Below are 26,892 nucleotides of genomic sequence, written 5' to 3' on the forward strand. Positions count from 1 at the left end.
GCTCTGTTCTAGAAGCTCCGAGATGAAAAACAAAATGTAAATTCAACAAGTGAATATTCATAAGATGAAAACTTCACAAGGCTGTTTTATATTTAGAAGCCTTTGCTTGAGAACATACCTCCCCAAACCAGACATTCAAACTAGTGAGCCACCCAGACTGACACCAGCTCGGAACCTTCTTATCGCAGAAGCTCAGCATACAGTGTCTCCTGAGAGATCTGGAGCTGATGGGAACTTTTCCTTCATGGGCAGCAACTAAACCAGCTCTAGGTCTACCAGTAGCCTGAATCTCTTCTGTTTTATCCTGTTCTCTCCTGTTCTCCCAACTTCATACCCAGTTAAAACAAGCTTTCTCACCTGTGATTTCCCCCATGTGCAGAAGTAAAAAGATGGGAAAATGCCATCTTCATTGACTAGGGTTTTTTTGTACACAGCTCCATCCTCCCCAGTGATGACCAGCTCCTAACTCTAACACAAGATTCCTAGCAGTGACGCTGCTTCCTCAACTGAAACAGCACTGAGTAACCACGTCCCCTTTGTTAAATCCCCTTGAGAATGAATGATGTGATGCTACATCTCCAAAAAAGCAGTGGAAATGCACTTTACACGGACCCAAATAAGGAGCAGCAAGACCGAAATTCAGAAGAGACTACACAGTCCAATGAATAGGAGATATAGGTTGTCGAAAATGGTGAATTTAAGAACCTGGTAAATATTTTTTCCTGTATGGCATTTACTATGGAGCCTCTGTAGACAACAAACCAAGATAGGGTCCATTAGTATGCTAGAAATCATTTTTTAAACTGAAAAACTGCGTGCACACTGATACTTACAGTCTATCGTTTTTCATTAGTGCATCCAGAGAGAAATCAAGTATTCTGATACAAATATATATCCGGGCACACTACCTTCATGCTTCAGAATGATTAAAAACTACAGTTTCATTATATTGATAATTTCTGGGTAGGTGAAGAAGTCCAGTCAGAAGGTTATTCCTGGCTCCTGCACTAAGTAAGGTCGTTCATTTTTTATTCACTTTATCTTCCTGATATATTTTGACTACTCTTCCATGCAAATAAAAAATGACTGTTTTCAGAAGACCACACGAGACTTCTGCCACTCTTTGTACAGGGTCATTTCTGCTTACATTCATAAAGGCCAGAACTTGAGAAAGAATAATGAAAATAAGATTCAATTGCAATATTTAACAATATTCAGTAGCACACTTCAAGCAGAAAAAAAAGATACCACAAGCCTATCTTAAACAAAAAATAATAAAAAGGCCAACAAGAAATGACTATGCCAATGCCTAACCCTCTTAAAGACATGCAAAACTCCCAGTGGAGGCAGGTGATTAAACAGAATAATGCCTACAGATTCTTCCTCAGATTACAGTGATATTTCCTAGACACTGCTGGCACTTGGGCTAAGACAGTTTCTCTGTCTAAAAGCATGACGTTAACTCTCTTCATTTGCATGATGAGGAACCAAAGAAGCAAAAAGCAAGTGCCTTGATCAAGTAAGAACTCCTGCCTGTTCTGCATCACACTTTATCATCCTCATTACTGAAATATCTGAGTACCTTTCACAAGTACATGGACCAGGCCATGTGACAGCATTAGTATCTGTCACATGCAGAAGGTCTCAGAGCTTGGCAACTGCACCTATGTTACCTAGATCCAGGCTCAGTCCTCCCTCCTCAGCCTGAGGATGGTTCCTTCCTCCCAGTAGACCTCCTGTAACAAGTTCAGGGAATTCACTACTAAAGAACTTCAGAGTTGAATTGAAATTCTTCCATCATTAAAAAAAAAGTAGCAGCAGTGAAAGGACAATAACAAGAAAGATTTTTGTTTAAGTGATAGGACAGGCTTTTCTGTGATTTGAAGCTCCCTCAGGATTGTAAAGTGACAATGCTCATATTTTATCATCAAATTGGAACACAGCTAGTAAGTATCAGCGATATGAAAAAACTCACATACAATGATTCCATTAAATGGGAATGAGCACTGCTGTTTTAGCTGAAGAAACGTATGATTTTTCAATCTTGTCTAGCATTGCAGGAATTGCTCTTAAATTTTTCACAGCAGAAATTCCTCTGTGAAGTTATATTACAGGACTGGGAATGCTGGAAGAATCTAGAAAGAGCTGCAGTGCCAACTGCAACTTTCCTACAGGCTGACAATCTACAACCACGCACAAAGGTGGAAGACTGCAAATGAAATCCCAGCTCCACAGATTCAGAGTCTAAATTACCACTAATTTCAGGAGAGCCAGAACTTTTCTCTGAAGCTTTGGATCTACAAAACAGTTGATCTAGTTGTGAAGCGTCTACTAGTGGATCAAGAATGGCAAAACTGTATGACAGCATTGAGAATCGAAATAAATAGATCTCACACTTCATATTAGTTCAGGACATAAGTACATCCTAGAAGAGCTCCTGGTGATGCTAGTACTGTTCATATTCTATAATCAGAATAATAATAAATAAATAAATAAATATAAATTTGGGCAAGTTCTACAGAAATCATGCTGCGCATCAAATTCACATTAAACACACACTGGCTAGTAAGCTTACCTACTGTGAAACTACTGTCTCAGTTTTTAATCACAAGGAAGTTGTAAGACCACCTGTGCAAGAAGACAATGACTCACTCATGTTCTAAAGGCATGGATGCTGGTCTATACCTTTTTCCTCTCACAGAGCATCTCCATCTAAGCAAAGTCACGCTGCACAAGTTCAATTTTCTTCTTTGTCTTCTCTTTCCCCTCTGTTCTACTGTTGTTTTAGCATTTCTTTAATGCTATCGTTGTCTCGAGCTGTGATTCTCTTTCATGTTTTCATAACATTATTAGAGCTGAGTTCTGCTACAACTCTGTTGAACTCAGGTACCAAAGAGACCTACTAGTAAAACAGATTTCAGAAAGCACCCTTGTTCTTATTCTTGTCTGTACTACCAGAAGCATTTAACACTTTTTTTTGTATAGGACTGAATTTTTAGACATATACGCTACTACAGGAACATGGTGGCCTTACCTTGATCATGAGCTAACTGAATATGGTGAGGCATGGCTGATGTGACAAACCAAGAACTGTCTTTGGTAAGCTGGTGAACTGTAGTCTTCACCACAGTTTAACTGAAAATCAAACACACAGGTATTGATTGTTCAAGAATTGCAGTGTGATACTTTCAGTTAGTACCGCTGGTGGGTACTGAACCTAAGCTGTGTAACAGATACTTCCTGAGAAAGACCTCAGAATTCCTTCTGCAGTCGTAAGTTATATGAGAACAGGAAGTTTACACAATGTCAAAGCGATTCAGAGAGACAAAGAAAGCACCAAATTAATGACACCATGTGCATAAAAGAGCAAATTCCAGCAGTGAAGAGACACAGGGAGTCCAGGACAGAGGGCTGAGAATGGACAAAGATTAAATCAGAGTTGGAAAATGTAGAGACCAAATCCTGCCTGTGGTACCTGCAGAAATGAAAGGGTTTTAGTTCAAGATGGGATACTAGATTTGGAAACAGGCCAGACCAAGTAGATGCAGATCTATTTCCTAAAGAAGGGAAATAATCTTCAAACACAAAGCAAGACTACCTGAAAGAAAGATGGAAGAGCTGTGATGAGAATTTAAGAACACCAGAATGAGGCAAGCATGGCCAGGCATCACTGCAAAACTGGGCAGGTATGTTACAGAGTACACGTACACTTCATCCAGCTTCAAACTGCTCCTTTTGCAGGCAATACAATTACTGAACAAATCTCAAAGAATGAACTGAGTCAACACAAGATTAAATATAACAAACTTGCAATTCAGGATAGGAATGTACCCACATTAAGCTACCTCTATACAAGCTAGCCAATGAATAATATACACCAGTTCTACTGGGGCAAGGGAAGAGGCAAAAACTGAATTGCTCGGGACTGAATTCCATTAAGAAAAATTTCTACAAGGTAAGAAAGTTCACATTCTTTGAATTATGCTTAATCAGAACAACATTCTGCCATAAACATTCTTCCTCATTCTTCCTTCGTTTGAACATGCAGAAAGAACCCCAATGGAGAACGCCAGGAATTTGTTATTTCCTTTTATCAGTAACATGATCTTGCTTCCAAATCCATCCACCCATGCCCTAAAACAATTTTGATTTTATACCTTCTGTTCATTTTGTCAGTATCTCAGCTCAGCTTCAAAACTGGCACCAGAGAGTACAGCACTGTTTTTGGGTTGGTTGCCTTCATTTCACAGAAAACAAGATAACTTAAAACATTTATTTCCATAGTCTTGCCTTTTCTAAATATTTTCTTCACTACAGTAGTTGTGGGTCCCTTCCAAATTCAGCAGTTCTCTGGAGATGTTCATGGAAAAAGTTCTTCTACAGGAAAACTTTGTTGAGAGAGGCATTTAGTCAGTTTTAACTTGTTGTAAGCAGAAACAATTTAACACAAAGAAAGGAGAAGGAAACATACAGATAAGAGCACCAGCACAGAAGTTAGGAGTTGGATTGACTTACGCAGTCATACCCTTAATGACAACTTTGGATTTTAAAAAGGAGATGGTTCTCTACAGTTGGTGCTCCTGCATTATTTCAGTGTACAGTTTCATGAAACTGTACAAAGTGAAAACAAGGTACCACCCAGGAGTTCCTGAATCTCTCTTCTTTCCTCTCTGATCTTGTGTGAACTCCAGTGCTTGTTGGACCTCTAAATGAGCTCATCTAATTCATGGAAGATCAGAAAACATTCAGCAAGAAAGTCTGGGTAGTTTTCTACTACTCTGATGAGCCAGTGAAGCTCACAAATGCGCAGATGTTCTTAGTTGCACTAAGATCTTCATGAAGCACCTGCCACCATGCTGTATATGCTCTAGCTCCTGAGTTCTGGCACTGCTGTTCAAGTATGAGGCCATTGGAGGCTCCCCCAACAAAAACCAGCTCTAGAGAGACAAAGCTATGTAAATATCAGCAATTGCAAAGCTTCCAGTAAATGGATTTATGTATTCACAGCTCTCGCTGGTTAAGGAGCAAGAGGACTCAACTGTGCATAGTTTACACGTCAGCTAACACACAGCTTTAGCCAACTGGAAACCTTTATCTCAATCCTTCCTTGCTGTAAGAATGACAATTTCAAAGATCTGTAAACTGAGTTAATGTTTTATTTGCCATACCAGAATTTCCTTGTCACATAGGAATGCTCTCTGTCCTGCTTCTACCCTGACCAGCCCTTGAAGCATAGTAGGAAAAGGACTATATAACCCCATATAACAAACAAACAGTTAAAGAAACTACCATTTGTCTAGAACAAAACCAGGGAATTGACATACAGAAGCTCTCTGGCTTTGGATTCTGTAAGCAGGTTTTTTCACTCATTTTAAGATACCGAGAATTATCATTAGAGGGCACTGCTTCCCCCAGTAGAAAATGGGCTCTTTTCCTTACGTGGGTAGCTCTTTCAGACATGTGGTAAATGTGCATTTCCAGATAACTGAAATCCTGAAACTAGGCTGCAGCTAGAATTCTGTTTTCACATTTCCTTTTTTCTTTTTTTTTTTTTTCCCTCTCTCTCAAAACCACTTCAGGAATGCATGGAATCTGCATGTCCAAATCCAAACTTACCAAGGCTCAAGACTGAACCACTTCTGCACTACAGTAGGTAAACAACCTCGAGAATGAATGCAAATTATATTATTTTATCCTCTTATGCCTACTTATCCTACAAAGCCCCCTTTAACAGCAACAGATTGTTAAGGGGGTGAGGTGGAAGAGAATTCCTACTCACTTTTTGTGAAGACATATGATACCCTTTCCTTCCGTTTGTTAAGTTCATAGCACGTGTTTGAAACCCACATGCATGCATACAGCTACATGTCATCTATGTGAGCAAATGCTCTTCAGTAGAACATTTCCATAGAAGAGTTGTAAAATAACTAAAATCTTTTGACATTCCAACACTTTCCATTATTGATACTTACAGATAAGGAAATCAGCAGATGTACTGCTGTTTCAGAGCACATACAGCATTGATGCTAAAAAAAGCCCCAGTTCTTTCTGGGAGAGGCATTAGATGAATTTTCTGCAGGTTTTCACTCTCCAGGACTCAGCCATCCTGCTGGGCTTGCACTTTCTGATACACTTGCTGCATCTCTTCCCCCAGTCCAAACAAGTTTACTTCTCATTCTCCAGTACTGAAGAAACAAAAACCACTGAGGCAGGAATTTGAAGTGCCATACAGGAAAAAAAGAAACTTCCTCCGAGAAGACTTACAACATTAATACAGTTGTTAACATTCATTTTGAAAGGTGAGGGGTTGAAACGGTATGTTTATAGGCCTAGAATTTCAGCTTGGGATTACTCTGCAAGCGTCCTGGGCTTAAGCAATATTATTTCAAATAAATTAGATGAGGGAATTCTTTCTAGTGACTAACACTAGAGCAGATTTAATAAAACTAGAACTGCCCGTATGAGATAGAGGAATCCCATGGTACTATTACTCCAGACTGAAAACTATACCTCTTACCAATTCCCAGACAGCCAGCTATTCAGCTTACGCATGTATAATTCTTCTACGCAGCTCAAGGAAGTCAAACCAATATTTATCAAACAAGCATTCCGACAGGCAGAACTCCTTGTAAGTATTTAAAATAAATTAAAAATCAGTAACAATTCTTTTACCAGACCCAACCAAATATGCCCATTGGGAAGGAATTCTAGCAAACAGTTAAAAAATTTGCTCTTATGACATTCAAATTAAACACATGCATATTGGTAAGCCTGGAAGAGCACCACGCTTACGTCTTTCATGATTGCTTTACTTCCTTTTCCTATGGCTTATATTCTGTAAGAAGTAGTGCTTGTGATCAGCTGGAAGCTTTTCCGTGTATCAGCAGCAGAATCGAGGTTTCCTGTTTATTATAACCACAGAGCTTCTCAACTCTTTAATCAAAGCTTTCTACATGGGTTAAGAAAATCCAGTGGCAGATCCTTTTGTTGGGCAGCAACCTGCCATGCAAATTGGAGAAAACATACAGCCAGCCATGCTTCTCAGAGAACCTCGTATTTTCATTATCTCTAAAACAACTGCCATTGCAAAAATAACTTGGCCCACATCACCGCTGGAATGGCTGTTGCCTCCAGCAGGGCCTATTCAGAAACCACTCTACTATTTATGTTCTGTTCCCCAAGAATAGGCAAGCTAGGGCACAAGTTTTGCTACGTGGAACAGTCTGTAATAGCAGTGAATTATTTACATACACTTGCATGTCTGATGACAAACCAGGATATAAAGACACAGCATGAAGGAGATGGAGGAAGATTCTAAATAGAACAACGTACCTGGTTAGCAATGCACAATGACTTCAAATTCTGTTACTGAATTAACACTATTTTCAGTATTTTCTTAAACGTTTTCTCATTGAATAAGTCTTCACAGAAATTTTGAGGGGCTTTCAGTTTTCTTTCTGCCCCAGTCTGTAACTGTGACGTAGCAAACAATTTGAGTCATTTTTTTCAGGAGGATAAGTCCAGTCAACTCAGTGGAACCATGCACAAGTAGAAAGCTGACCTCAGGCCTAAGCACTTCAGGATCAGGACCTAAAACCCTACTCAACTAGGAAAAACAGTCCCTTCTACATTGTTTCTCTACTTGTCCATGCAGATCTTTTCAAATATTAGTTCACCACTTCATTAAGTAATTAACAGAAATTACTACATTTCGGCATTAAGTTTAAGTTTGTATGATACACATGCAAATGAAGTTTACACAGCCTAAACTAAACACTGATTTTTACAGCTAGAGTTGCCTGACGCTGTCTTGTAGCTACAAATAGGCTCAAACATGATAAACTTGTGTTGCATTTGTCTTTATACCAAGGTGAAACCTAAGTCCAAGATGAAAAATGACAGAATAGACTATTCAGCCCATATCCCTCCCAGCACAGCTTTGAAACAAAGACTGCAAACTAGCCATAGTTCAGTGACAAGCCATCAGAATCACACCTTTTTTCACTCAGTTGCAGGTTAGAGTTCAAAACTACATGGTTTTATATATCTAGTCTGATTTGTACAGTCACCTTTCCTTCTTGCTTCCATCCTAAAACATGTTTAAAAACATACTAGCTACATTAGTTTGTCATTACTTTGGTACAGTTATTCACAAACCTGGTATACATTCAAAAACTTGCACTGTACAGGTCTCCATATGTCAGTTCACAACAAGAAGAGACCAGCTACTCAGCTAGCCATAAACTTCAAGCCTTCACTTGTCTGAATCTCCCAAACACCAGTTTCTTATCTTCAGACACAGGAACCATCAGCACCTACCCATCAAATGATAAAAATCAAAAACCCACAGCAAAGTATCAGGAAGTATCCTGATGTTTATTTGTACACAGTCACCCAAGTTCCCATCACTACAACCAACCAGCTCCTTTCGTTCTCTCAGGGGGGGATACATTTGGGGAGAAAAGAGGGAAGGAACATCTCTAACATTACTTCCTCTCAAAGATTAACACGGAGTTGACAGTTTCTCACACACAAAAAAGCAATCCTAACAGTTCTTTCACAGAAAAGCAGTTAAAATTGAATCAGAATGGATTTTAATGAAGCAAGTGTCAAACAAGCACATCAACTTCTTAAAAACAACAGGACTCCAAAAGTTTAATTACAAAAGCATTTTACAGAAAAAAATTGGCATCTCAACAATTCCAAACACATTAATCCAAGTAATTTAATTCTGTTTTCACATATTTCTCTTAACACTTCTTTAAGTGATAAAAACATTTTATCCTGCTCCTCTCCTTCACACCAACATTTTCATTTGTTTTCCACATCAGCAAACACTGAAAGATGTAAACTGAAGTGACGCTCAGAAACACCGGAAGGACAAAATCCATTTCTATAGGGTTGATCAGAGTAAATAAGAAGCATCTTAATGAGACAAAACATTAATTGGTGTATCAGTGGTAAGCAAGAAATTACTTTTTCCACATATAGGTATAAAACTGCCCCCTCCTTCCTTGTGGGAAAAATCAAAAGATTTGTCAACCTCCAGTTAATAATATAATCTTCAATCTCCCATCCTGGAATGCTTACATGCTACTCAACACAATGATGTATTAGCAGTCTGCCACAAGCTGATGGTTGCACTGAATTTATGTAAGCGGGGCAGCCTGCAGCCACCCAAACCTTATTTATGGAATGTGTACATCATAGGCTGGAAGTGCATCCTTCTACCACACTACAGAACAATCTCTGGAATCCTTATGGGATATATCAGGTCAGATGCCACAGACAACTTTAGAATTTTATGAATCATCTTTTGGCTATGCAGTCCATTTTGGCCACAATTAAATCCAAGCAAAACACCACTAATGCTACAAATCCAGACATGCACAGGAGAGGAAGGCATGAGTGTCTTCTGAAGACATGAATCCATAGGATTTCTTCCCCACAACATTTGTCATAGAGTCCACTAAAAAGTTCATATCAATATCAGTTGGTCTCATCCACATTACAGAAAATAACAGAGGTCAATTCAGCAAATCAAGGTTCTTTTTTATGAAGTCTTGATAGTGAGCCTGAAGACAAGAGAAAGGAGTTTCCTCCATAAAGGAAGACTTGAATACACATGAAAATCCTTGCTGCTTGGCTACAGCAGGAAGTCCATGAGAAAGTGGAGACCTGATATACAAGGTGATGACCTGGAGATGGCTTCAGGCAAGCACGAAGTCTGTGCACGTCGCGTGGGAAAAAAGAAACTGCTGTTTAATCTTCAAATACTTGCCTTACAGATACACGAAAGCAATCCTGACTGCAAAGCACTCAAGTAGTAAAAGCATACTTCAATTTGTAACATGGAAAACCTGAAAGATTTCTGAAGGAGGAGCAAGACTGTCACGTGGAAAAAAGCACATTTCCATCATTACCATTAAGCTCACAGATGTCCAACAGGTGCTTAACAACAGTCTGAATTCAAAATACGACAGGAATCAAAGGACAGCAAAGATTTGCATAAGTTAGTGCAGACAGTAGGTGCCATCTTGGACAAGAGGTGCAGCTGTAGCTCAGAAAAATTAGTCTCCAGTGTGCCAAGTTCTACCTTATGCAAATAAAAGGTCGTTTAGGTCACACAGGAACATAATAAGCTGAATGATATAGGCTTCACAGACTGCACTTCACCTGTACAAAAGTCAAAGAGCACCTATGCGCTTTAACGTAGAATACCATGGCTGCTATGTGGGTCTGCCAATAACCTTCTCTGCTATGACAATTCATGCAAAAATACATGTGCTGCTTCCCGGCACATTGCTTTCCAGCACCAATTTCAGAAGGGAAGAAGAAAATGAAATTCCCCTGCCCATTTATCTTTATATAGAATACTACTCTCACCATGAGATCATTCTCTCCAAAAGTAAGGAGACAACAAAATTAGAGCGAGCAACGTATCAGAGGAAAGGCAAACTGTGTTTTGTGGTAGCCTAAAATGGAGATTTCTATTTTCCCAGCCAACTGCGAAAAGCTAACATTCCACTTTCTACCTTGACTATCTCTGATCTATGTTGCAGTAAAACATTCCCCCCAAACATTTTCAAGAGATAACAGCATGTCTACGCAGAAGGGCAGGTTGCTGTGTGCAATGGAGGTGCTGTAGGGAAAGGAAGAAGTCCCTCTCCTGGTAGAATCAAGTCACAAAGTACCAACTGCAGCCAGCCTCAAGCAAACTCATATTGTTGAAGTTGCAGGCTAACACAGAAAACAGAGTTCTGCTGAAGGTTAGCTTATGTAAACACGACAGGCAGGGGAGGACAAGGCAGCGCACCAAGGAAGACTGCCCATTATAGCGAAGAACACAAGCGCTGCTATCCAGTACTGAAAGTATCAGATTAAAAAATGAAAAGAAAACTAAAATGGAGGAAGGTAATTTCACAAGGTAAACATGAAAACAAACTGAAAGACACTAGAAGACATGAAGCAGTATAACACAAGTTATTACTACAACACACAGGCTGACTTCATTTCAGAGGTTTCATCTCCGTAGTCAGCAAGTCCACAGAATATATGCACCCTCACACCTAGCAGAATTAATACAAAACTGAAGATTGCACAGAAGTTGCATGCACTTAAGGGTTTACATAGAGGACAGTTCCAAAATGTTTAGTGGGTGATATCCGTGGCTTCTTAAGACCTTTTAATGCATCTGTTTGTCCCACTGACAAACCACAAAGGCAGGGACCAGGACAAACCTGCAGTTCTGCCTCCCACCCCACGTCTTTCCCTCATGGCTTCATATTCCACACTGGCCAAAGAAATTTTGTCAAGTATCCCCGGATCATGAGACCTGCAGATGAAACAGAAAAATAAGTGTTAGAAGACTACAAGCTGTCAGGATTGAACAGGACACCGTGGCATTATTTTCGGTTGGTACATCTGAAAACACAATATTAAGAAGTATTGCACAGAAGCCAACAGAGAGAACAATACCAGAATTCCTCCTGTTTTTGTAACTGTGAATTCCTGCTTCCACTCAAAGAACAGTGCTGAATAAGAAAAGCTTCCTCTTCCCCTCCCATACACTGCTTCCACAAAAAATGCATCTTCACCATGTAGTACAGAAAACCAACAAGTCACCAGCATAGTCAAATACTCACTAAGAAAAGCACCTGAGCCACCAAAAAAAGCCATCTCTGTTCTGTGAAGTGTAGTTTTTCAAAGACTATCATCATGCAGATATTTTTTTCATTAAATTGATTTGTAATGCGTCTCAACCTCCATCAGACCATTTGGTTGATAGAGACGACATTTAGAAATTAACATAATTTATATGCAAAGGGATAATGATGACCGTCTGCTGTTACAATCTATCAGAGTGCAGCTGAATCTTTCACAGCTTCTCCCCTCTTGTGTGGAAGCCCTGCTTTTCCTCTAGGTTTGCACCCCAGTTTGGCCAACCCTCGTCCCTTTTAAGATTTAGTCACAAAATAACTGCCAAGTGAGCATCAGTGTGATAGCCCCATGAATCAGTAGACCGCCATAACCAGTTACACACACAGATTTGTATAATGAAACTTGGTGATTATTAATTACAGTTTTAATTGCCTCAGTGTTTTGCTGCTGAAAGTAGGGAAAGTATCAGGGGGAGGGAGAAAGAGGAATGCAGCTTTACTTTTTAATTATAAAGTCAGAAGAAGGATTCTGAAGCAATAATTTTTTTTTTCCTCAAACCAATTATAGCTAAAACCAGCTTAACCAAGAGGAAAATATTTGCATTTTTAGGAAACCAGAAAACATCCATTATTTAGGAAGTAGAATCCCCATGACATGACAACCTAAGTCTAGATCTCAGTAGCCTTGAAATACACTTTTTCTGGCAAGGTGCTTAAAGGACAAACGTCGATTCAGGGTCTGGCACACCCTTCTAATAACTCACTAATGAGAAACTACTTTCCCTTTTATACACTCAGTAAAGCTTCCCCCCATCCTCCACCTCTTTTTCTGAGCTTATAATGCAGTTAGAAAACAGTATACAAAAATGAGGAGATTGATGAGCTACCGAAAAATCCCAGATATGGATCAACAAGCTGTTCCCCTTCATAAACAGCAGCACTAAAGCCACTTCTTTATTCTGCTGGGAGCTCAGTCATCCCTTAGAACTACAGTCCTTTCCATCTGGCTACCCTCTGGAAGGACAAGATCTTTCAGCTTAAGCCATGCTATAATGGGGAATGTGTAATTAGCTGTTCTACACAGTATCACAAAAGGTCAGAATCAGAATGGACGAAAAATCCTGTCTTTGTATTTACAGATGGTGTAACCTCAGTTTATTTGCATTTCTGAACACCATTCAAGACACGCAGTTGATGTGACAAAGAATCCAGGTATGTACACAGGTAAAATAGAAATAAGAGAATTCCTAAATGGCTGTCTGGTGCTTTGCATTACAGGGTGTCGTAGTTTTAGCTGGGATGGAATTGTTTTATTCAGAGCAACTGGTGTGATGCCATGTTTTGGTTCTAGGAGAACACAACAATGTTGACAGTTGCTGCTAAGCAGTATTGTGCAGTGTCAAGGCCATTTGCAGCAAAGGGCCCAAGGAGCTGGAAGGGAACAGAATTAGGACAGCTGACTCAAGCTGGCCAAAGGGATGTTCTGTACCATATGACATCATGCAGAAGGAGTTCTGAAGGGCTGGGAGTTCATCTCACTCTTCTGCTGCTCAGAGGCTAGCTGGGCATTGGTCAGGGGTGGTGAGCAACTGCTTGTGCATCACTCGTTATATACATTCATATATAATCTTTATAGCTATTATCCTTTTCCTTTTCTTTATCTCAGTAATAGTTTTATCTCAATGCATGAATTCTACTTTGTTTTTCTTTCCAGATTCTCTTCCCCATCCCACTGGGAATGTGGGGGGAGAGTGAGCAAACAACTGTGTGGTTTAACCTGGCAGGCAGCTAATGATCACAACATGGGGGTGGAGGGAAGTAAGAGTGGGAAATGCAAGGAAGCATGGCAATTCAGAAAGGCTGATTTTTCTTTGTTGATTTGTTTTTCTACTCTGTTCCATATTACAATTTCCTAAGCTGCTGAACAGAAGCAAAAGTGAAAAATCATGAGCTCAGAAATAATCTATGCATGAACCATATGGTCATTAATCTCAGCAAATGCTACATCAAGCCTGAACCACACATCAGCGCTTCATTTAGATAAAAACCTTCCTAACCAGAAGAGTTTGACTACAGGTGCTGTCAACTTGGTGGTTGTAGTGCATTTTCAGTATACAGTGGAGATCAGTTCACCTGTACCCTCTGAGGCAGATAGGATTCCTATGTGATCAGCACATCAGATGATACAATGAATGCAGAATTCTTCAAGTATACTTTATTCAGGAAGCTCATCTTCTTCTAAATTTAATACCCTATCACTAAAATTTAAATAATCATTTCCTCCTCCCCCTCCCCCCCCCCCCTTTTTTTTTTTTTACAGCATTCTGTCAAAGTCCTTATTCACCTTACTGAGATATACTGAATAGCAGGACAAAAGAGCTAATTATGCCATTATAGAAAGCTCTTGGAGAACTGAATTTAAGAGCCCTTTAGTGCTGTTGAATAGTTTCAGCTCCATTTGACTTTCATTAAGTTAACCTGCTCCTACAGCACTGAGGGAAAAAAGAAAAAAAAAAAAGATTGTACAATACAGTAATCAGCACAAGAATCAGTGTCAGAACAAATGCCAGAGGTACAGAGCAGAAGCCAAGCAAAAGCAGCCTAGGAGTAAGCAAGCACTTACCTGGTCACTAGCGTTCAAGTCTGTTCACCACATCCCGGACTGTAGCTATGAGGTTCTCATTCTCCTGTGGGTTAGCCATAATAATGCCGTGCAGCCTATTCATGTAGGAATCAATAGTTTCCATCGTGGGTGTTTCCCCACTACCTATTGTTAACATAGCAAAATGAGCCACTGAATGGTCGATTGACTGAAGCGCTTCCAAAAATTAGAACTGTTAAGGGCAACATGTCAACTGCTATAGGGCTGCTTTTGCCACGCACCACCTCTTGTGACAGATTCAATAAAGTACTATGTCCTAACTTAAGCAAGTAGCTCCAAGGATATCAGGACTAACAAAGCTGGGCTTTCTTTGGTTTAGGTCTCAGAGCTAATTACAACACTTTCAGCTGGGCATTCAGAGCATCTAAGCAGATTCCCTGGTATCTGACAGGACAGGTACAGCCCCTGTTTTGAATCAAGTAATTTGTAGGTCCTATCTTTTCTATTTAGTAACTTTTTCCACAAACAAGTGAATGAGAGCAAAGACTGAATGTCTTACTTTACTAGGAATAGAAGAATTAGAGTAGTGAGAAAAAAACCATGCTGAAATTAAGCACTGGCAATAAACCTTCCACTGTATGCATTTGATGATTCCAGAATCTAACGTAACAAAAATTCTGGAACAGCCAATACCATTATTGAATTACAAGAATTACAACAGCTGGCCACTTGCTGTAAATTCTGTAAATATATAAACATTAGAAATTGAATTTTAACTTGGGCAGAGAGCCCTAAGAAAAACTAAGTGTTACCTGGTAGCGGGACTCCAGCAAAGCTGGTTGTGAGCGCTTGCCGTAAGGTCTCCAAATGCTGCTGCAGCACAGTGTTGCGGCTACGCTCTTGTATTACATCCACCTCCAATTTCTCCACTGCTGTACGCATACTCTCCACGTGTTTCTGCAGAGCAGCATTCCTCTCCTCGAACTCCATGTTGGATTTGCGCAGCTGTCGCAGCTCGGCTTCACGTGCTGTAGATATCAAACCATTGTCAAGAAAACAACTGTGATTGGTAGGCAATGAAGTAGGATGTTCTGAAGTGTTCCATCGATGATTAAAGACTGTACAGTTTCAGGTTACAGACAAAAAAACAACATACCAAGGAGTGCAAAGACGTGCCAAAATAACACCTGAGTATTAAAATGGCATCCATTTTATCTGTCACTAAAAATTAAAAGACATGCAAAGCATAGGAGTACAAGTGAACAGTGCAATTGATGAGAAAGGAAGACTGCAAGAATGATTTCAAATGCATCCATTCTGACATATCTTAGCAGCAGCACTAAGAGGTCTACAGACAAGATAACAGTTACAAGAATACAATTCTATTGATCATCAGCAAAAGTATCTCAATTTGAAGTCTGTTCAGCTAAGAAAAAGCCTCCAGGAACTCTGGCAAAAACATCCTCAACTCTCATTACGTGCAACTGCCAAAACCAAATACAGTAACAAAAAATGAGCCAGTGGAGCCTTCCACATATCTAGGAAAACAAATTAAAATACTGCTAACTGGCCTGAATTATCATCATGCTATGTCTTGGGTATTTCTTTATCCTGCAGAACAGCAGCTCCAGCTTGGAATAGTTGGAATAACAACAAACAGAATTCAAACATCAGCACCACTCTCCATAAAGGGCAGTTCCAAAAGACAAAGCCAAGAACAACTTCTGTTGCAGCCACTGTGTTTATACAGAGGTAAAGTAATACCAGAAACATTAACCAACTACACCCAAGTCATTATTTAGCTGAGGTGGGACAGCACAAGGACTCTTTAAGTGGACAGCACGCAGCAAGAACTCCAGAAAACGTGAAGAGGGATCCTGCAAAAGCTTAACTTACCTTTACTATGATTCAGAAATTCTTCTGTGAATATTGGGATATCAAAAACAGATCTCTCTTTTGTGTCTGCTTCTTTCTACAGAGAAGAGAGTAATACTGCTCACGTTCAGGAACTAATAAAACAGTTTTAATCAAGAAAACAGGAAGAGAAGGAAGACCAAAACCAGAGGCAGATTAACAATTAGGGAAATTACATCTATTAAGTAACATTGACAGCTTTGAAACTTGGTGAAAACACCTGTGAGGCATCCATCTGAGATTATTTATCTCTATTATTGCTACCCATACGCAAAGATGTACTGCCTTGGCTGAGCACTGGCTCCTGGGGGACAGAAGGAAGAGAGGGTGCTGTGAAAAAGATGAGGTATTCTGCCTGCAGCCCTGCAGGATAAGATAAAGGTTCCTCAGGTAAAATAAATAAGTAAATAAATAAATAGATAAAACTCCTCAGTTTCTGAAAGGCAACAAAAATTTCTACTGAACAAAAAAGCAAGAATGAAAGTCATCAGTGCTTTTCCATTCCAGAATGTATTACACAACATGAAGATCCTCTTGAGAGCTCAGAAACACTTAAGCCTCTCTGAGGCTCACTGAAGATTAAAATCAAAGTTCTGATTGCCTCATACTAAAATATACAACCTGTTCAGGCTGCATATCATTTTGCCACCCCCCAAATTAAAAAGAGAATCAAGACTGTTTCAAACTTTTGTCTTAAATAAGAATATCAACTAGTGATACCATTCTCACCTAGTTATTAAAACTGAGGTTGATCTCCAACAAAACAGACAAAGTTTTTAGAGAAACAGTGAAGTATGGTAAAGAGAAAGCTGAGATTTGAGGGGGTTTAAACTCATCCTCCCTTATACAGTCAAGTGCAAAATAAGGTACAGATATCATAGATATACTACTACACAATAAATGTTCTCATCAGAGTAATGTTTTCTACTTGTGTGCTCATACTGTAACAGCCATTTGCCTACCTTCAAAGTCTGTAGATTCAACCTGGTCTAATGGACATGAAGTGAGAAGAAATCTTTGAGATCTTGCTAGTAAGACATGTCTAACTGATTGCATGAAGTTAGACCTACACAACCCAAGGCAATCTGCCTGAGAAAAGCAGCAACAGCATAACAATGGAGAACAGTAACAATGGTTCTGTCACTGCTGATCTTAATTAATAGCTGTTTTATGTATTGCTATATGTCATGCTTATGAATCTAGGATTTGAAGGAAGACAAATGTTCTACCCCAAACCAACAGGTGAGCATTCTGAGAACGTTTCTCTTCTCCATGCCTTCCATGGTTACACCTGCATTTTAGAAGTTGATTCTTACCTTTCTAAGCCTCATCCTCTTGTTGCTCTTATTGTAATTAGTATTACTTATTTGAATTGTTCACTGTAATTCTTTTTGGAGATCACCTCCATAGATCATATTTACAGTGAGTTCAACAGATTTCCAGAAATTAAATCACGATCATCTGAGTGGAGCAAGGGGAAAAAGAAAGGTTTCCAGGACTTTAAGGTTGCTATATAGTCTCAAGATATAATTTTATCAGATCCTATCTATTAATCACAAAGATAATAGTCAGTGCTGATAAAGTAGCAAGACAAGAAGCTTTAGTCTTGCTTCCAGTAACGACCTGAGTGAACATATACTTCTAAAAGCAACCTAAATCTTTTTTGACTCATTCCTTGCACATGGAAGATTGTACTATTTAACTACCTGCATAAAAAATGCAAAAAAAGGCATATCAGAAAAGCTGGGGACTTCTAGATATTAACGCAAGTACTGCCTATAAGAGTTAATAAAAAACACCAAAAATATGCTACCAAAGCATTTTCCTGGAAATGAAACTTATTTTCCTTAAAGTAGATGAGACCAGTAGTTGCTTCTCAGCAGTGCACATCCTTGTCACTATTGTAATGAATGTATTAAAAAGCAACTTGATCGCTTCCCCCAAGGCAAAAAAAAAAAAAACCAAAACAAAGAAACAAACAAATCCTCAAAGGAAAACAGATCTTTCAGAACAGCCTACTGCTTAGAAATGAAATGAAGAGGCTGTGCATAAATAGGATTTTTTGTTGTTTTTGTTTGCCTTTACTGAAAACAAGGATAGAAGTTCTGTTGCCCTAAAATACAACTGGAGAGAGAAAGCTTAAGTATTGCAAGAGGAGAGAGACAACAGTCAGCCAAGACCCAGGAGGTTTGTGATAGTTCTCACCACGTATAGGCACCTTATCTCCAGACATTCAATACTCTCTTCCAGTATTTACATATGCAAAGCGTGTGTGGGAGGGGGTGGGGGGCAGGAGTTTTGTGAGAGGTCTCCCAAGGATTTGGCTACATTATTTTCCTCTCAAGGAAGCCACAGCATTCATGTTGCTGCAGAAAAATTAGTACCTCAAAACAACAACCTACAGGGGTAAAGCTGGAAGGTGTATCTAGGTCACAAGCTTTGTGTCAATTTTACCTCAGAGTTTCCAATGTAAGAAAATATGGGGGAAGTTACACCTTTTTCTGCTTTGAAAAATTCCACAGTAACAATTTTGCACACTCAGCCTGTAATACAGCAGATACTAATGTACAGAATGAAGAGGTTTACCTCATGATCATGGACTGGCTGCCTTGCTCCATCTGAAAAAGAAAAAAGTAATCCTTCAGAATACCTAAGATTTGAGAAAATTAACAAAAATTAAAGCAGTTGCACAACAGGTAGGGAGGAAACTTGTGCAACTTTCCTAACAAGTCACACAGAACCTGTGTCTAAATGTGGATGGTTTTAATGCACAACTCCCATAAAATCTAGATACAGTTAATTCTACATGAATCTAATCACTTCAGACATAGTAGAGGCCAATGCCATAGAAAGAACACTTTATCAGCAACAAGCTTTAAGCAAATGTCTGGCTACGTGTCTAGCTGGGAATCTTCTCTTCTAGCTAGGCATACATTTTTGTCTTGATCAATACCTTGTCGGTGTGATTTGCCTTTCTGTCTGTCCTGTGCTTTCCTGCTAAAGACTTTGTAGGCTTCAGTCTTCTGATACTGCTCCAGTTCTCGCATGTACCGCTCCTTATCTCTATCTGCTTCATCAAGGTATCGCTGAAACAGAAAAGTCCAAGAGGTTCAGGGAGTTTCCTCCCCTTCTGGAGGAAGGGAAGAAAAACAACTTGTCAGAGGAAGTGCTGATCCATCTCACCGACTCAAACAGGAAAGGAGTGAAGAAACAACGAGAATGTGTGAGATGCAAAGGGTTAAAGTTTCTGGATGAAATGATTGTACTCTGCCATTCCCTATTTGTATTGCTTTGTTGAGATGACCTGCTAGGGCACTCAGTTCAACAGAATTACACACCTACATATTATAAAATAAAAGCTTAAGAACTGTCTGTCTGTGGTCAGGATTAAATGCCATCAAATGAGAATGCATTATTAACAGATCATGATTTAAGGTTCGGAGGTGTAACACTGAGGTTCCAGTACACCTGTTTTCACACTCTCAATAGACAAAAGCAGTACCATTCTACAACCTCACACCTCACCCCTCGTCTGAGAAGTGAATAAAGCAATGTGGTTATCAGCAAAGCACAAGCCTGCAAGGATTTATCAATTTAAGCCACCTGTATTTAGGCTAAGAAAATTAATTCTTTTCTGGCCTGCAGATGTTTCACACATCTGCATAACGGAAGGAGCTTAACTAGAGAATTGCTTAGGGGAACAAATGAACAGAATACCATTTAAGGAGTAGTCACAATTCTTATTTAGTGGGATCTTTTCAAGAAATAGCTGCTACTAAATTCCTCCCCTCTTCAGGAGTTTAAAATTCAACGGAAGCACTGAATCAGAGTCAAACTCAGTCACGTGCCATGACTTGCATTTTCATGAAATCATCACGGCAATTTACTTAACGATTATATATTCCATGCATTTGGAATATTGACCCTGCTGAGGCAACAATTAATGCCCTGGATCAGGGTGCTGACACTGGGCTTGCATTGCTTTTGGCCATTGAATTTTTCCACGTGACATTAATTCCTTTTTTCCATCTCCAGCAACGTGACTGCTGAAAGAGCACAGTAACTGAGTTAAATTTCTCCTCTTGCATTTTGGAACAGCATGTTCTGCTATACTACCTATAAGTACATGTCACAGTTTTCTAGTACAGATTCATATACCTCATAACATATTTCCCCATATAAGACTTGCTCAGTTTTAAAATAAGGTTAAAATTAGCTTTAAAATAAGGTTGTTCAGTTTCAACAAGAGTTCAGGGTTTCTGAAGCAGCAATGCCCTTTGCTGTCTTAACTAAAAAAATAAAAAGTAAAAAAAAAAGGCAGGAAAAATGGAGGGAAAGGAAGTGCTCAGCAGCCCTCCCGTAGCCCACCATTACTTAGGGATTTAAAAAGCAGCACATAGAGTTGGCCACTACCTCATTTTTCCGAGGTTAAAAACTGCCTCTGATGCTGGAGGAGTACCATAAAGGTGAGCGGTAGAAGGCACAATGTCTATTATCTCCCCACCTCTCCTCCCCAGCAGTCAGCAACAAAGTTGTCATGCAGGCCTGTTACAGAATCAAATGGTTTACCTTGACACACACTTTCCATTATAGTTAAAACAATATCTATGCATCAACATACAATATCTCTGTATAATTTCTATTGCACAAGCTTAGTAAAAAGAGACAAGTACTCTTGCTTTTGCACCATCCTACTTCATCACAAATAGAAGTTTTATTTTGTCCTAATAGTATTCTTGAAAGCTTAAACGTCCTGGTAAATTCACATGCTCATTCCCAGTGCAACTCGATGCTGCCTACCACTTTGCTGTAATCTCCAAATGGAAACTATGTGTAGATGGTAAAACATCCATTAGCAAAAACAGGGCCCACTCCAGAATGAAGTACAGCCCCAGCATTGACTTGGTCTTCGTTCACAGCTGAGATTGTGCAGAAGACCACCATATTCTGACTGAAGGGTGGAAAACACACTTTTCCTAAGGTAATACATATAGAAAGTAGATGTGGTGGCATCAAAGCAGAGGTTGAACATTCCTACCAATATTCTGTTCCATTTTGTTGCAATGCAACAGATAGCAGCAGAGGAGCAGTCTGACAAAATGGCCTCTGACATGAAAGTGCAGATGAAGCAAAGGTATGGAATTGAATTCCTCCACGTGGAAAAAGTGGCACCAACTGACATTCATCAGTGCTTGCTGAACACTGATGAAGACCAAACAGTGGATGGAAGGAGAGTGATGCAGTGGGTGGTATGTTTTGTTTCAGCAGCAACACTGTCACAGGAGCTTTGAAACAGTGGGTCACCTCCACTGTACAAGCGCAGTATGCAGGTTCTTGTTCATCACTGATGAAAAGCAGAGCCAGTGGTTGTAACAATGTTGAAAAGGACTTTTGTAGCTGAGAATTTGCTCTATCAAATAGTGTCATTGTGTTCTTTGTATCTGTTGTAGTTACAAAAGAAATAAACAGGAGGCATTACTCCTCAGTCTCAGGGAATAAATGTCGGCCCCATCTTTCTGATGGCTTTCAAAGCTGGAGGGCCTCAGGTATATCTGAGTTAGGTACAACACAAGTTTATTTAGATTAATTGCATCAGCAATGGAATGTCTCAGTAGAGCACTTGCCACTGTTCTGAATATATTCCTGCATTATCCAGAGGACTGAGTTCTCCTCAAGCCACACCTGGATGAGACATTATGGCCTTACCAGGGTTTGCTATGTGGGCTCTGGAGGATCTGTGGCCCTTATTTTGAAGAACATTCCTAAAGTCAAGCTTAATCGAAGGTCAGTGTTAACATCCTCACTAAACAACAGAATCTTCATTGAACAACAATCACATTCCAACAAGGAAAAGGGAGTTTAACGGTACCCGTTTCTCCTCAGGAGGAAGTTTGCTCCACTCGTTGCCCAGCATCCTGGTGATCTCTGGGAAAGGGACTTCGGGCCTCTTCGCTCGAAGCTGCTCCCTACGCTCATTCATGAATCGCACGTACCCTGTGAGGGGGGACTTGGGGGCATTGCTGTCCCTAAGAGGTTTCTTCCTCTTTCTCCCTTTCGCCCAGCCTCCTCGTTTAGTTCTTTGCTGCTGCAAAATGGAAATGAACGAAAATTCAGATCGCAAGAAAAAGAATTACTGCCACAGGAAGGAATAAATATTCATTTCTCAAACATTTTCATCAGGAGTATATTGCTGCAATACATCCTCGCCATGGATGTTCTTCAGTAAGTTTCAAGTCTTATCTTAGAGCAATTCTGACTTTCCTCTAAGCCAAGCCAGACAAGAAGTCTGTCTATGAGAAGTTGTGCATCACCCCTGGTCCAGTGGGACAACACAATAATAATTGCATCAATTTTTACTACAAAACTAAAAGGAGCAATAACTCCTGAAACTATCACTCTCTCTGATGCAACTGCAAGTATTTTTTTGTTTGTTTTAGCTCACAATTCCCTCCCCCTGGCTGTCCCAAGGCACTTGCCTCTGTATCACGTTAGAAGAGTCTCTGCATTAGATGATATTTGTAAACTGTGTAGCTGTTTTGCACCTTCCCAAGCTTTTGCCTTTGTGCATTGTGTGCCCAAAATGTGGGTGAAAGAACAGTATTGTATTGTACAAAAACAACAGGTTTTTGTATTCCAGCCTATTCTCTAGGCTTTCTCTTCCAGTAACCATCCCCAATAAAGAGATGAACAAACTCAAAGGAAGGAACACTACAATTTTCCTGTGGTGCACAGTTCAAAAGAATCACATAATTATCACTCATTCTCCTGGCTTCATATCACCAGTGTAGTAATCTCTGGACAGCACTATTTTTTTTATACTATGTACAAAAAACTATTTCAGTCCTTCTAATCTCTCCCCAAATCAACATGTTCCTGCTGTCATGTCAGTTTTAGTTCCCTTCCTGAAATTTTAGTACTTCCTTAAACAAGAGGACCTCGCAGCTGAAGACAGGCTACAAGGAGAAATATCAAATGCATCTATCAAAATACCAAGACCACTTTCACGTCAAGTTTCAGTTCCTTCATGATTTACTCATCAAGTCTCAGTGTGGGCAGTACACACACCGCAGCCTCAAGAAGTAAGCATAATGCTTTCCAAGACATCAGTTACTCCCAGATGAGCGTAGCAGTCTCAATTTTCTGCCCCTCAACAGAGGAAATAAATTGTGGCAGTGGAACATAAAGTCTTCACAAACAGCAGAGGCAGAACCAGTTCTGGGGCCCATACTAGCTAAGACAGACGCTTGAAATGCCCTCTGTGCACTATGATTGTCAGCTGTCATCGGCTGCGTGCCATTATGCAACAGCAGAGAAATAACTAGGGAGAACCACAAGATGAAAATGGCATACGGGTGACAATTTGCGATCCTATCAGAAAAACAATCTGATTAGGTGAGACAAACTAATGACAGAACTCCAAATCGCTGTTATTTCACCTCACCTCCTCCTCAGGCTTCTGCTCAGTGTTTTCAGCAGTGTTAGTAGACTCATTTTGCAGCTGCTGAACCTGTGACAAATCCTCCACCAAATCTGGGTTATTCACAGGCTGCGAAGTTCCACCAGTGAACGAGCTCTCAGAATGAGCTAATCTGAAAAAGCACATAATAGCAAAAGAAAAAATCAGCATCATATTGCTAAATCACTTCCTCCCTAATCTTCTAAAACATGCAAGAACATTGCAAATATATTCAGTTCTGATGCTATCATGAAAAAGATTTCAAAAAAGTCACTTTTGAAGAACTGGCTGTTCCATCCAAACAACTGCTACAGTTACCACAGTTACTATGAAAGCCAGCTTGATTTTTGAAGTGTTATTTTGTCTCATTTTTTGTGAAGCTTTTGATTACACAAGCTGTCAAGCAAATCAACGTTTGAATCAAAAAGCATGAATCCACACAAAAAACAGTAAGAAATTTGAAATAAAAAGTCTAATCTTCCGTAATATACACCTTCCTAGTTACATTTAATGTATTTCTCTACAACTACACTTAAAAGATTGTGGCTGTGTATGATTTTGGATTAAATTTCATTCAGCATAATCTCCTGTTGATGCACATGAATACTTAAAGCACAAACAAGCCTAGGTCCCAAGAGGCTCCTGAATTGGCACTACTTCATTTTACTGCAAGAGCTGTATCTATCAACCATTTTTAAGAAAGGGCAAGCTGTACAGAGGCCAACACAAAAACAAAAAATAGCTTCTGAAGGTATGTAAGGAGAAGTACGTATTTTGGGGGCAACATCGAGATGTTCTCCATGTGCTCAGTGGGCAAATGAATGTACAATTTTAGGACTCCTCTCAGATTCTAATTCCTTATTAAGCCAGGCTACATGTTACTTTGCCTTGTGCTGTTCCACTCACAAAAATCACTATAACAATAGTATACGCTACAAGTCTACTTTGGCCATTTACCCAGCTCTACAGCTAATTACATACACATCAAACATGTTAAATATTAAAAAGCGGGTTCCAGCTAATGCAGAATACAGCTCTTGAAAACCAAGATATTTGAACAGAGTTGTTAACTGAATGCCTACAGGAAAATTTGCCTTTAAAGAGCATATTTTCATTACTCACTCTTATCAGCAATCAAAGCATAATTACCAGTGAAGAAACAAGGGCTAGAGATCTATGCCTGACTTTCAGATATCAGATCAAGTTCATATTACTAACAATTAGAGAGACAAGAAGGGAAAAATAATCTATGCTCCTATAATTATATCCCATATATATAAAAAAGAAAATGGAACAATACAGTTTTTCAGAATCACTGGCATGGCTTGAAAAACATTTCAGATTTTCTATGTTACTCCTCACCAGGGAAGCTTTCTAAACCATATTCATAAGACAGACTTCAATGGGATGTAGCCACTGCAGTGAAAGTTGATGAAAGCCCATTCACAGCACTAACAGCTCCTAAGTACAAACCTACTTGGAACATGTGCCTCCCTTTGGGACCAGCAAGTCTGAAGTCCCACACAAGTAAATCCAAATTTGAACCAGATGTCTCCATATCTATTTTTACAGGGCTTTATCTGTCTACTAAGCCTGAATATTACTGCTTGGTGTCTTATAGTCACTGCACCTGGTAGATGTGGCACTGAGGGACATGGTTTAGTGGGCACAGTGTGGATGTGTTGACGGTTAGAATACATGATCTTAGAGGTCTCTTCCAACCTTAATGATTCTGTGATTCTACAGTCCTAAAAGTCCATTACTTTTGTCATTGTGATTTTAAAAGAAGCTGTTGTTTCAATCTGTAAAAGCAGTGTTAGTCTGACAAAAATCAGTTTCTCAGTGACTGACAGACATCAGTGAGGAGTTGTTTATCATTACCAGAAATCATTTCTCCAGCAGGCACTTCTACAGTCATTTGATACAGCCCATCTCCATCATGCTGTATAATTCTCTCTAAAACCAAAACCTCAGCAAATAAAAAACTTATCAGGATGGTTAAGAAAGCAGTCACTTACCCGGTCACAGTAACATCACTACCTTCCTTAGATCCATCTTCATCTGCAAAAAGTGGAGGAAGAGTAGAGCCAGCCACCAAGTTCTCCATACCTCTAGTAAAAAAAAAAAAAAAAAAAAAAAAAAAAAAAAGCAAAGAAATGAAGTTAGTTCTTATGGTTTCCCTTCAGCAGCACTTCTGTTTAAATGTGACAGTGTACCACAGGCTGGCTTGTACCCCACAGACCAAATGGCCACTCATAACCAGTTGGCTTCAGGACAGACCCTACAAGCAGCCATGTTCAAAGACAGAAAAAAGATCCTAAGTGATGCCTCAGTGTTTACCATCAACTGAGCCCTGTATCAATGTCACACTGGAAATCATACCTAGCACACAGACCCCACTCTTCCAATCCACCTTCCTGTTCAGTCTATACCACGTGTCAGACACTGAGCCTCCTGCACTGATCCCAAAAGAAAACTGTATTACTGTGCCTCCCCTGAAGACTCAGATCAAGATTACATTTGCTAATTACTTGCCACATACTCACAATATACCTATGCCTGTAGTTGAGTGCTACTGCTAAGAGTACACAGAAAAAAGGGCAGCCACATTACCACATTACTTGAAGTTGCAACTCCCATGGAAGCTGCAGAAACAACCAGTTTCAGGCACAACGTACATCCAAATCAATACAAATTGTTTCAAAGTTAGAAAAAATTGAGTCATCCCCTTTCTTATTAAACCACAGCACAGTCTTGTAGAAACAAATCCTATACCAAAAAGCCTTAAACACAAACTCACATTATGACCAATTATCAGCAGCAGTTCTGCCCCAAATGACAGGGCCATTCTAGAAAACTTTCTGCTCCTTCAGTTTAGAAGTCACCTTTGATGAGATAGCAGATACTCAACCTGAGTACTGCTGTCCGTTCCAGCTGGTACACTTGTGCTTTAAAGCTTGAAGAGACAAACATGAACTATACTGTGCTGTTTTCTCCTGGATTGGTATGATTTCAACGCTGAGTGGAAAGCAAAGTGATCCAAAACCAAAAGCCCTAGTCCCCATAACAGAAGTACTACAGCTGACCAAGAGCAAAATCAGTGCTGACAAACAGTGAATGCAGCAGGCCACCCAAACAGACGAACACTGCACTCCTACTCAAAGGACTTCAGATATGAAACATTCATTCTTCTGCTTTATTTGGTTAAAATTGGTCAAGAACTCCAAAGGCTGCTGTCAGGAGCTAATCATTAGTCCTGT

The 26,892-nt window shown here is 39.7% G+C and overlaps 1 protein-coding gene across 34 annotated transcripts in view; it reads right to left on the reverse strand.

The window, feature by feature from the left end:
- Positions 1 to 26,892, reverse strand: part of HMG20A (high mobility group 20A) — a 161,258-nt gene that overhangs the window by 115,157 nt on the left and 19,209 nt on the right. For 26 of the 34 annotated variants that reach the window (XR_005862519.2, XR_005862518.2, XR_006931004.1 and 23 more), the window contains 9 exons: positions 25,651 to 25,743; positions 23,618 to 23,765; positions 22,046 to 22,261; positions 19,130 to 19,262; positions 18,763 to 18,794; positions 16,159 to 16,234; positions 15,075 to 15,290; positions 14,284 to 14,427; positions 11,241 to 11,335 (listed from right to left, as the gene is read on the reverse strand). Coding sequence is in view for 8 of the 34 variants with exons in the window: in XM_040706287.2 (XP_040562221.1) it covers positions 14,291 to 14,427; positions 15,075 to 15,290; positions 16,159 to 16,234; positions 18,763 to 18,794; positions 19,130 to 19,262; positions 22,046 to 22,261; positions 23,618 to 23,765; positions 25,651 to 25,739 (1,047 nt within the window). In the remaining 26 variants the exon portion in view is untranslated. Of the gene's footprint in view, positions 1 to 8,571; positions 11,336 to 14,283; positions 14,428 to 15,074; positions 15,291 to 16,158; positions 16,235 to 18,762; positions 18,795 to 19,129; positions 19,263 to 22,045; positions 22,262 to 23,617; positions 23,766 to 25,650; positions 25,744 to 26,892 lie in introns of those variants that run through there. The other 8 variants (XM_040706287.2, XM_015278869.4, XM_040706286.2 and 5 more) reach the window with 3 other exon arrangements.

Source organism: Gallus gallus, chromosome 10, assembly GCF_016699485.2.
Source record: "Gallus gallus isolate bGalGal1 chromosome 10, bGalGal1.mat.broiler.GRCg7b, whole genome shotgun sequence".
Classification (NCBI taxonomy): Eukaryota; Metazoa; Chordata; class Aves; order Galliformes; family Phasianidae; genus Gallus; species Gallus gallus.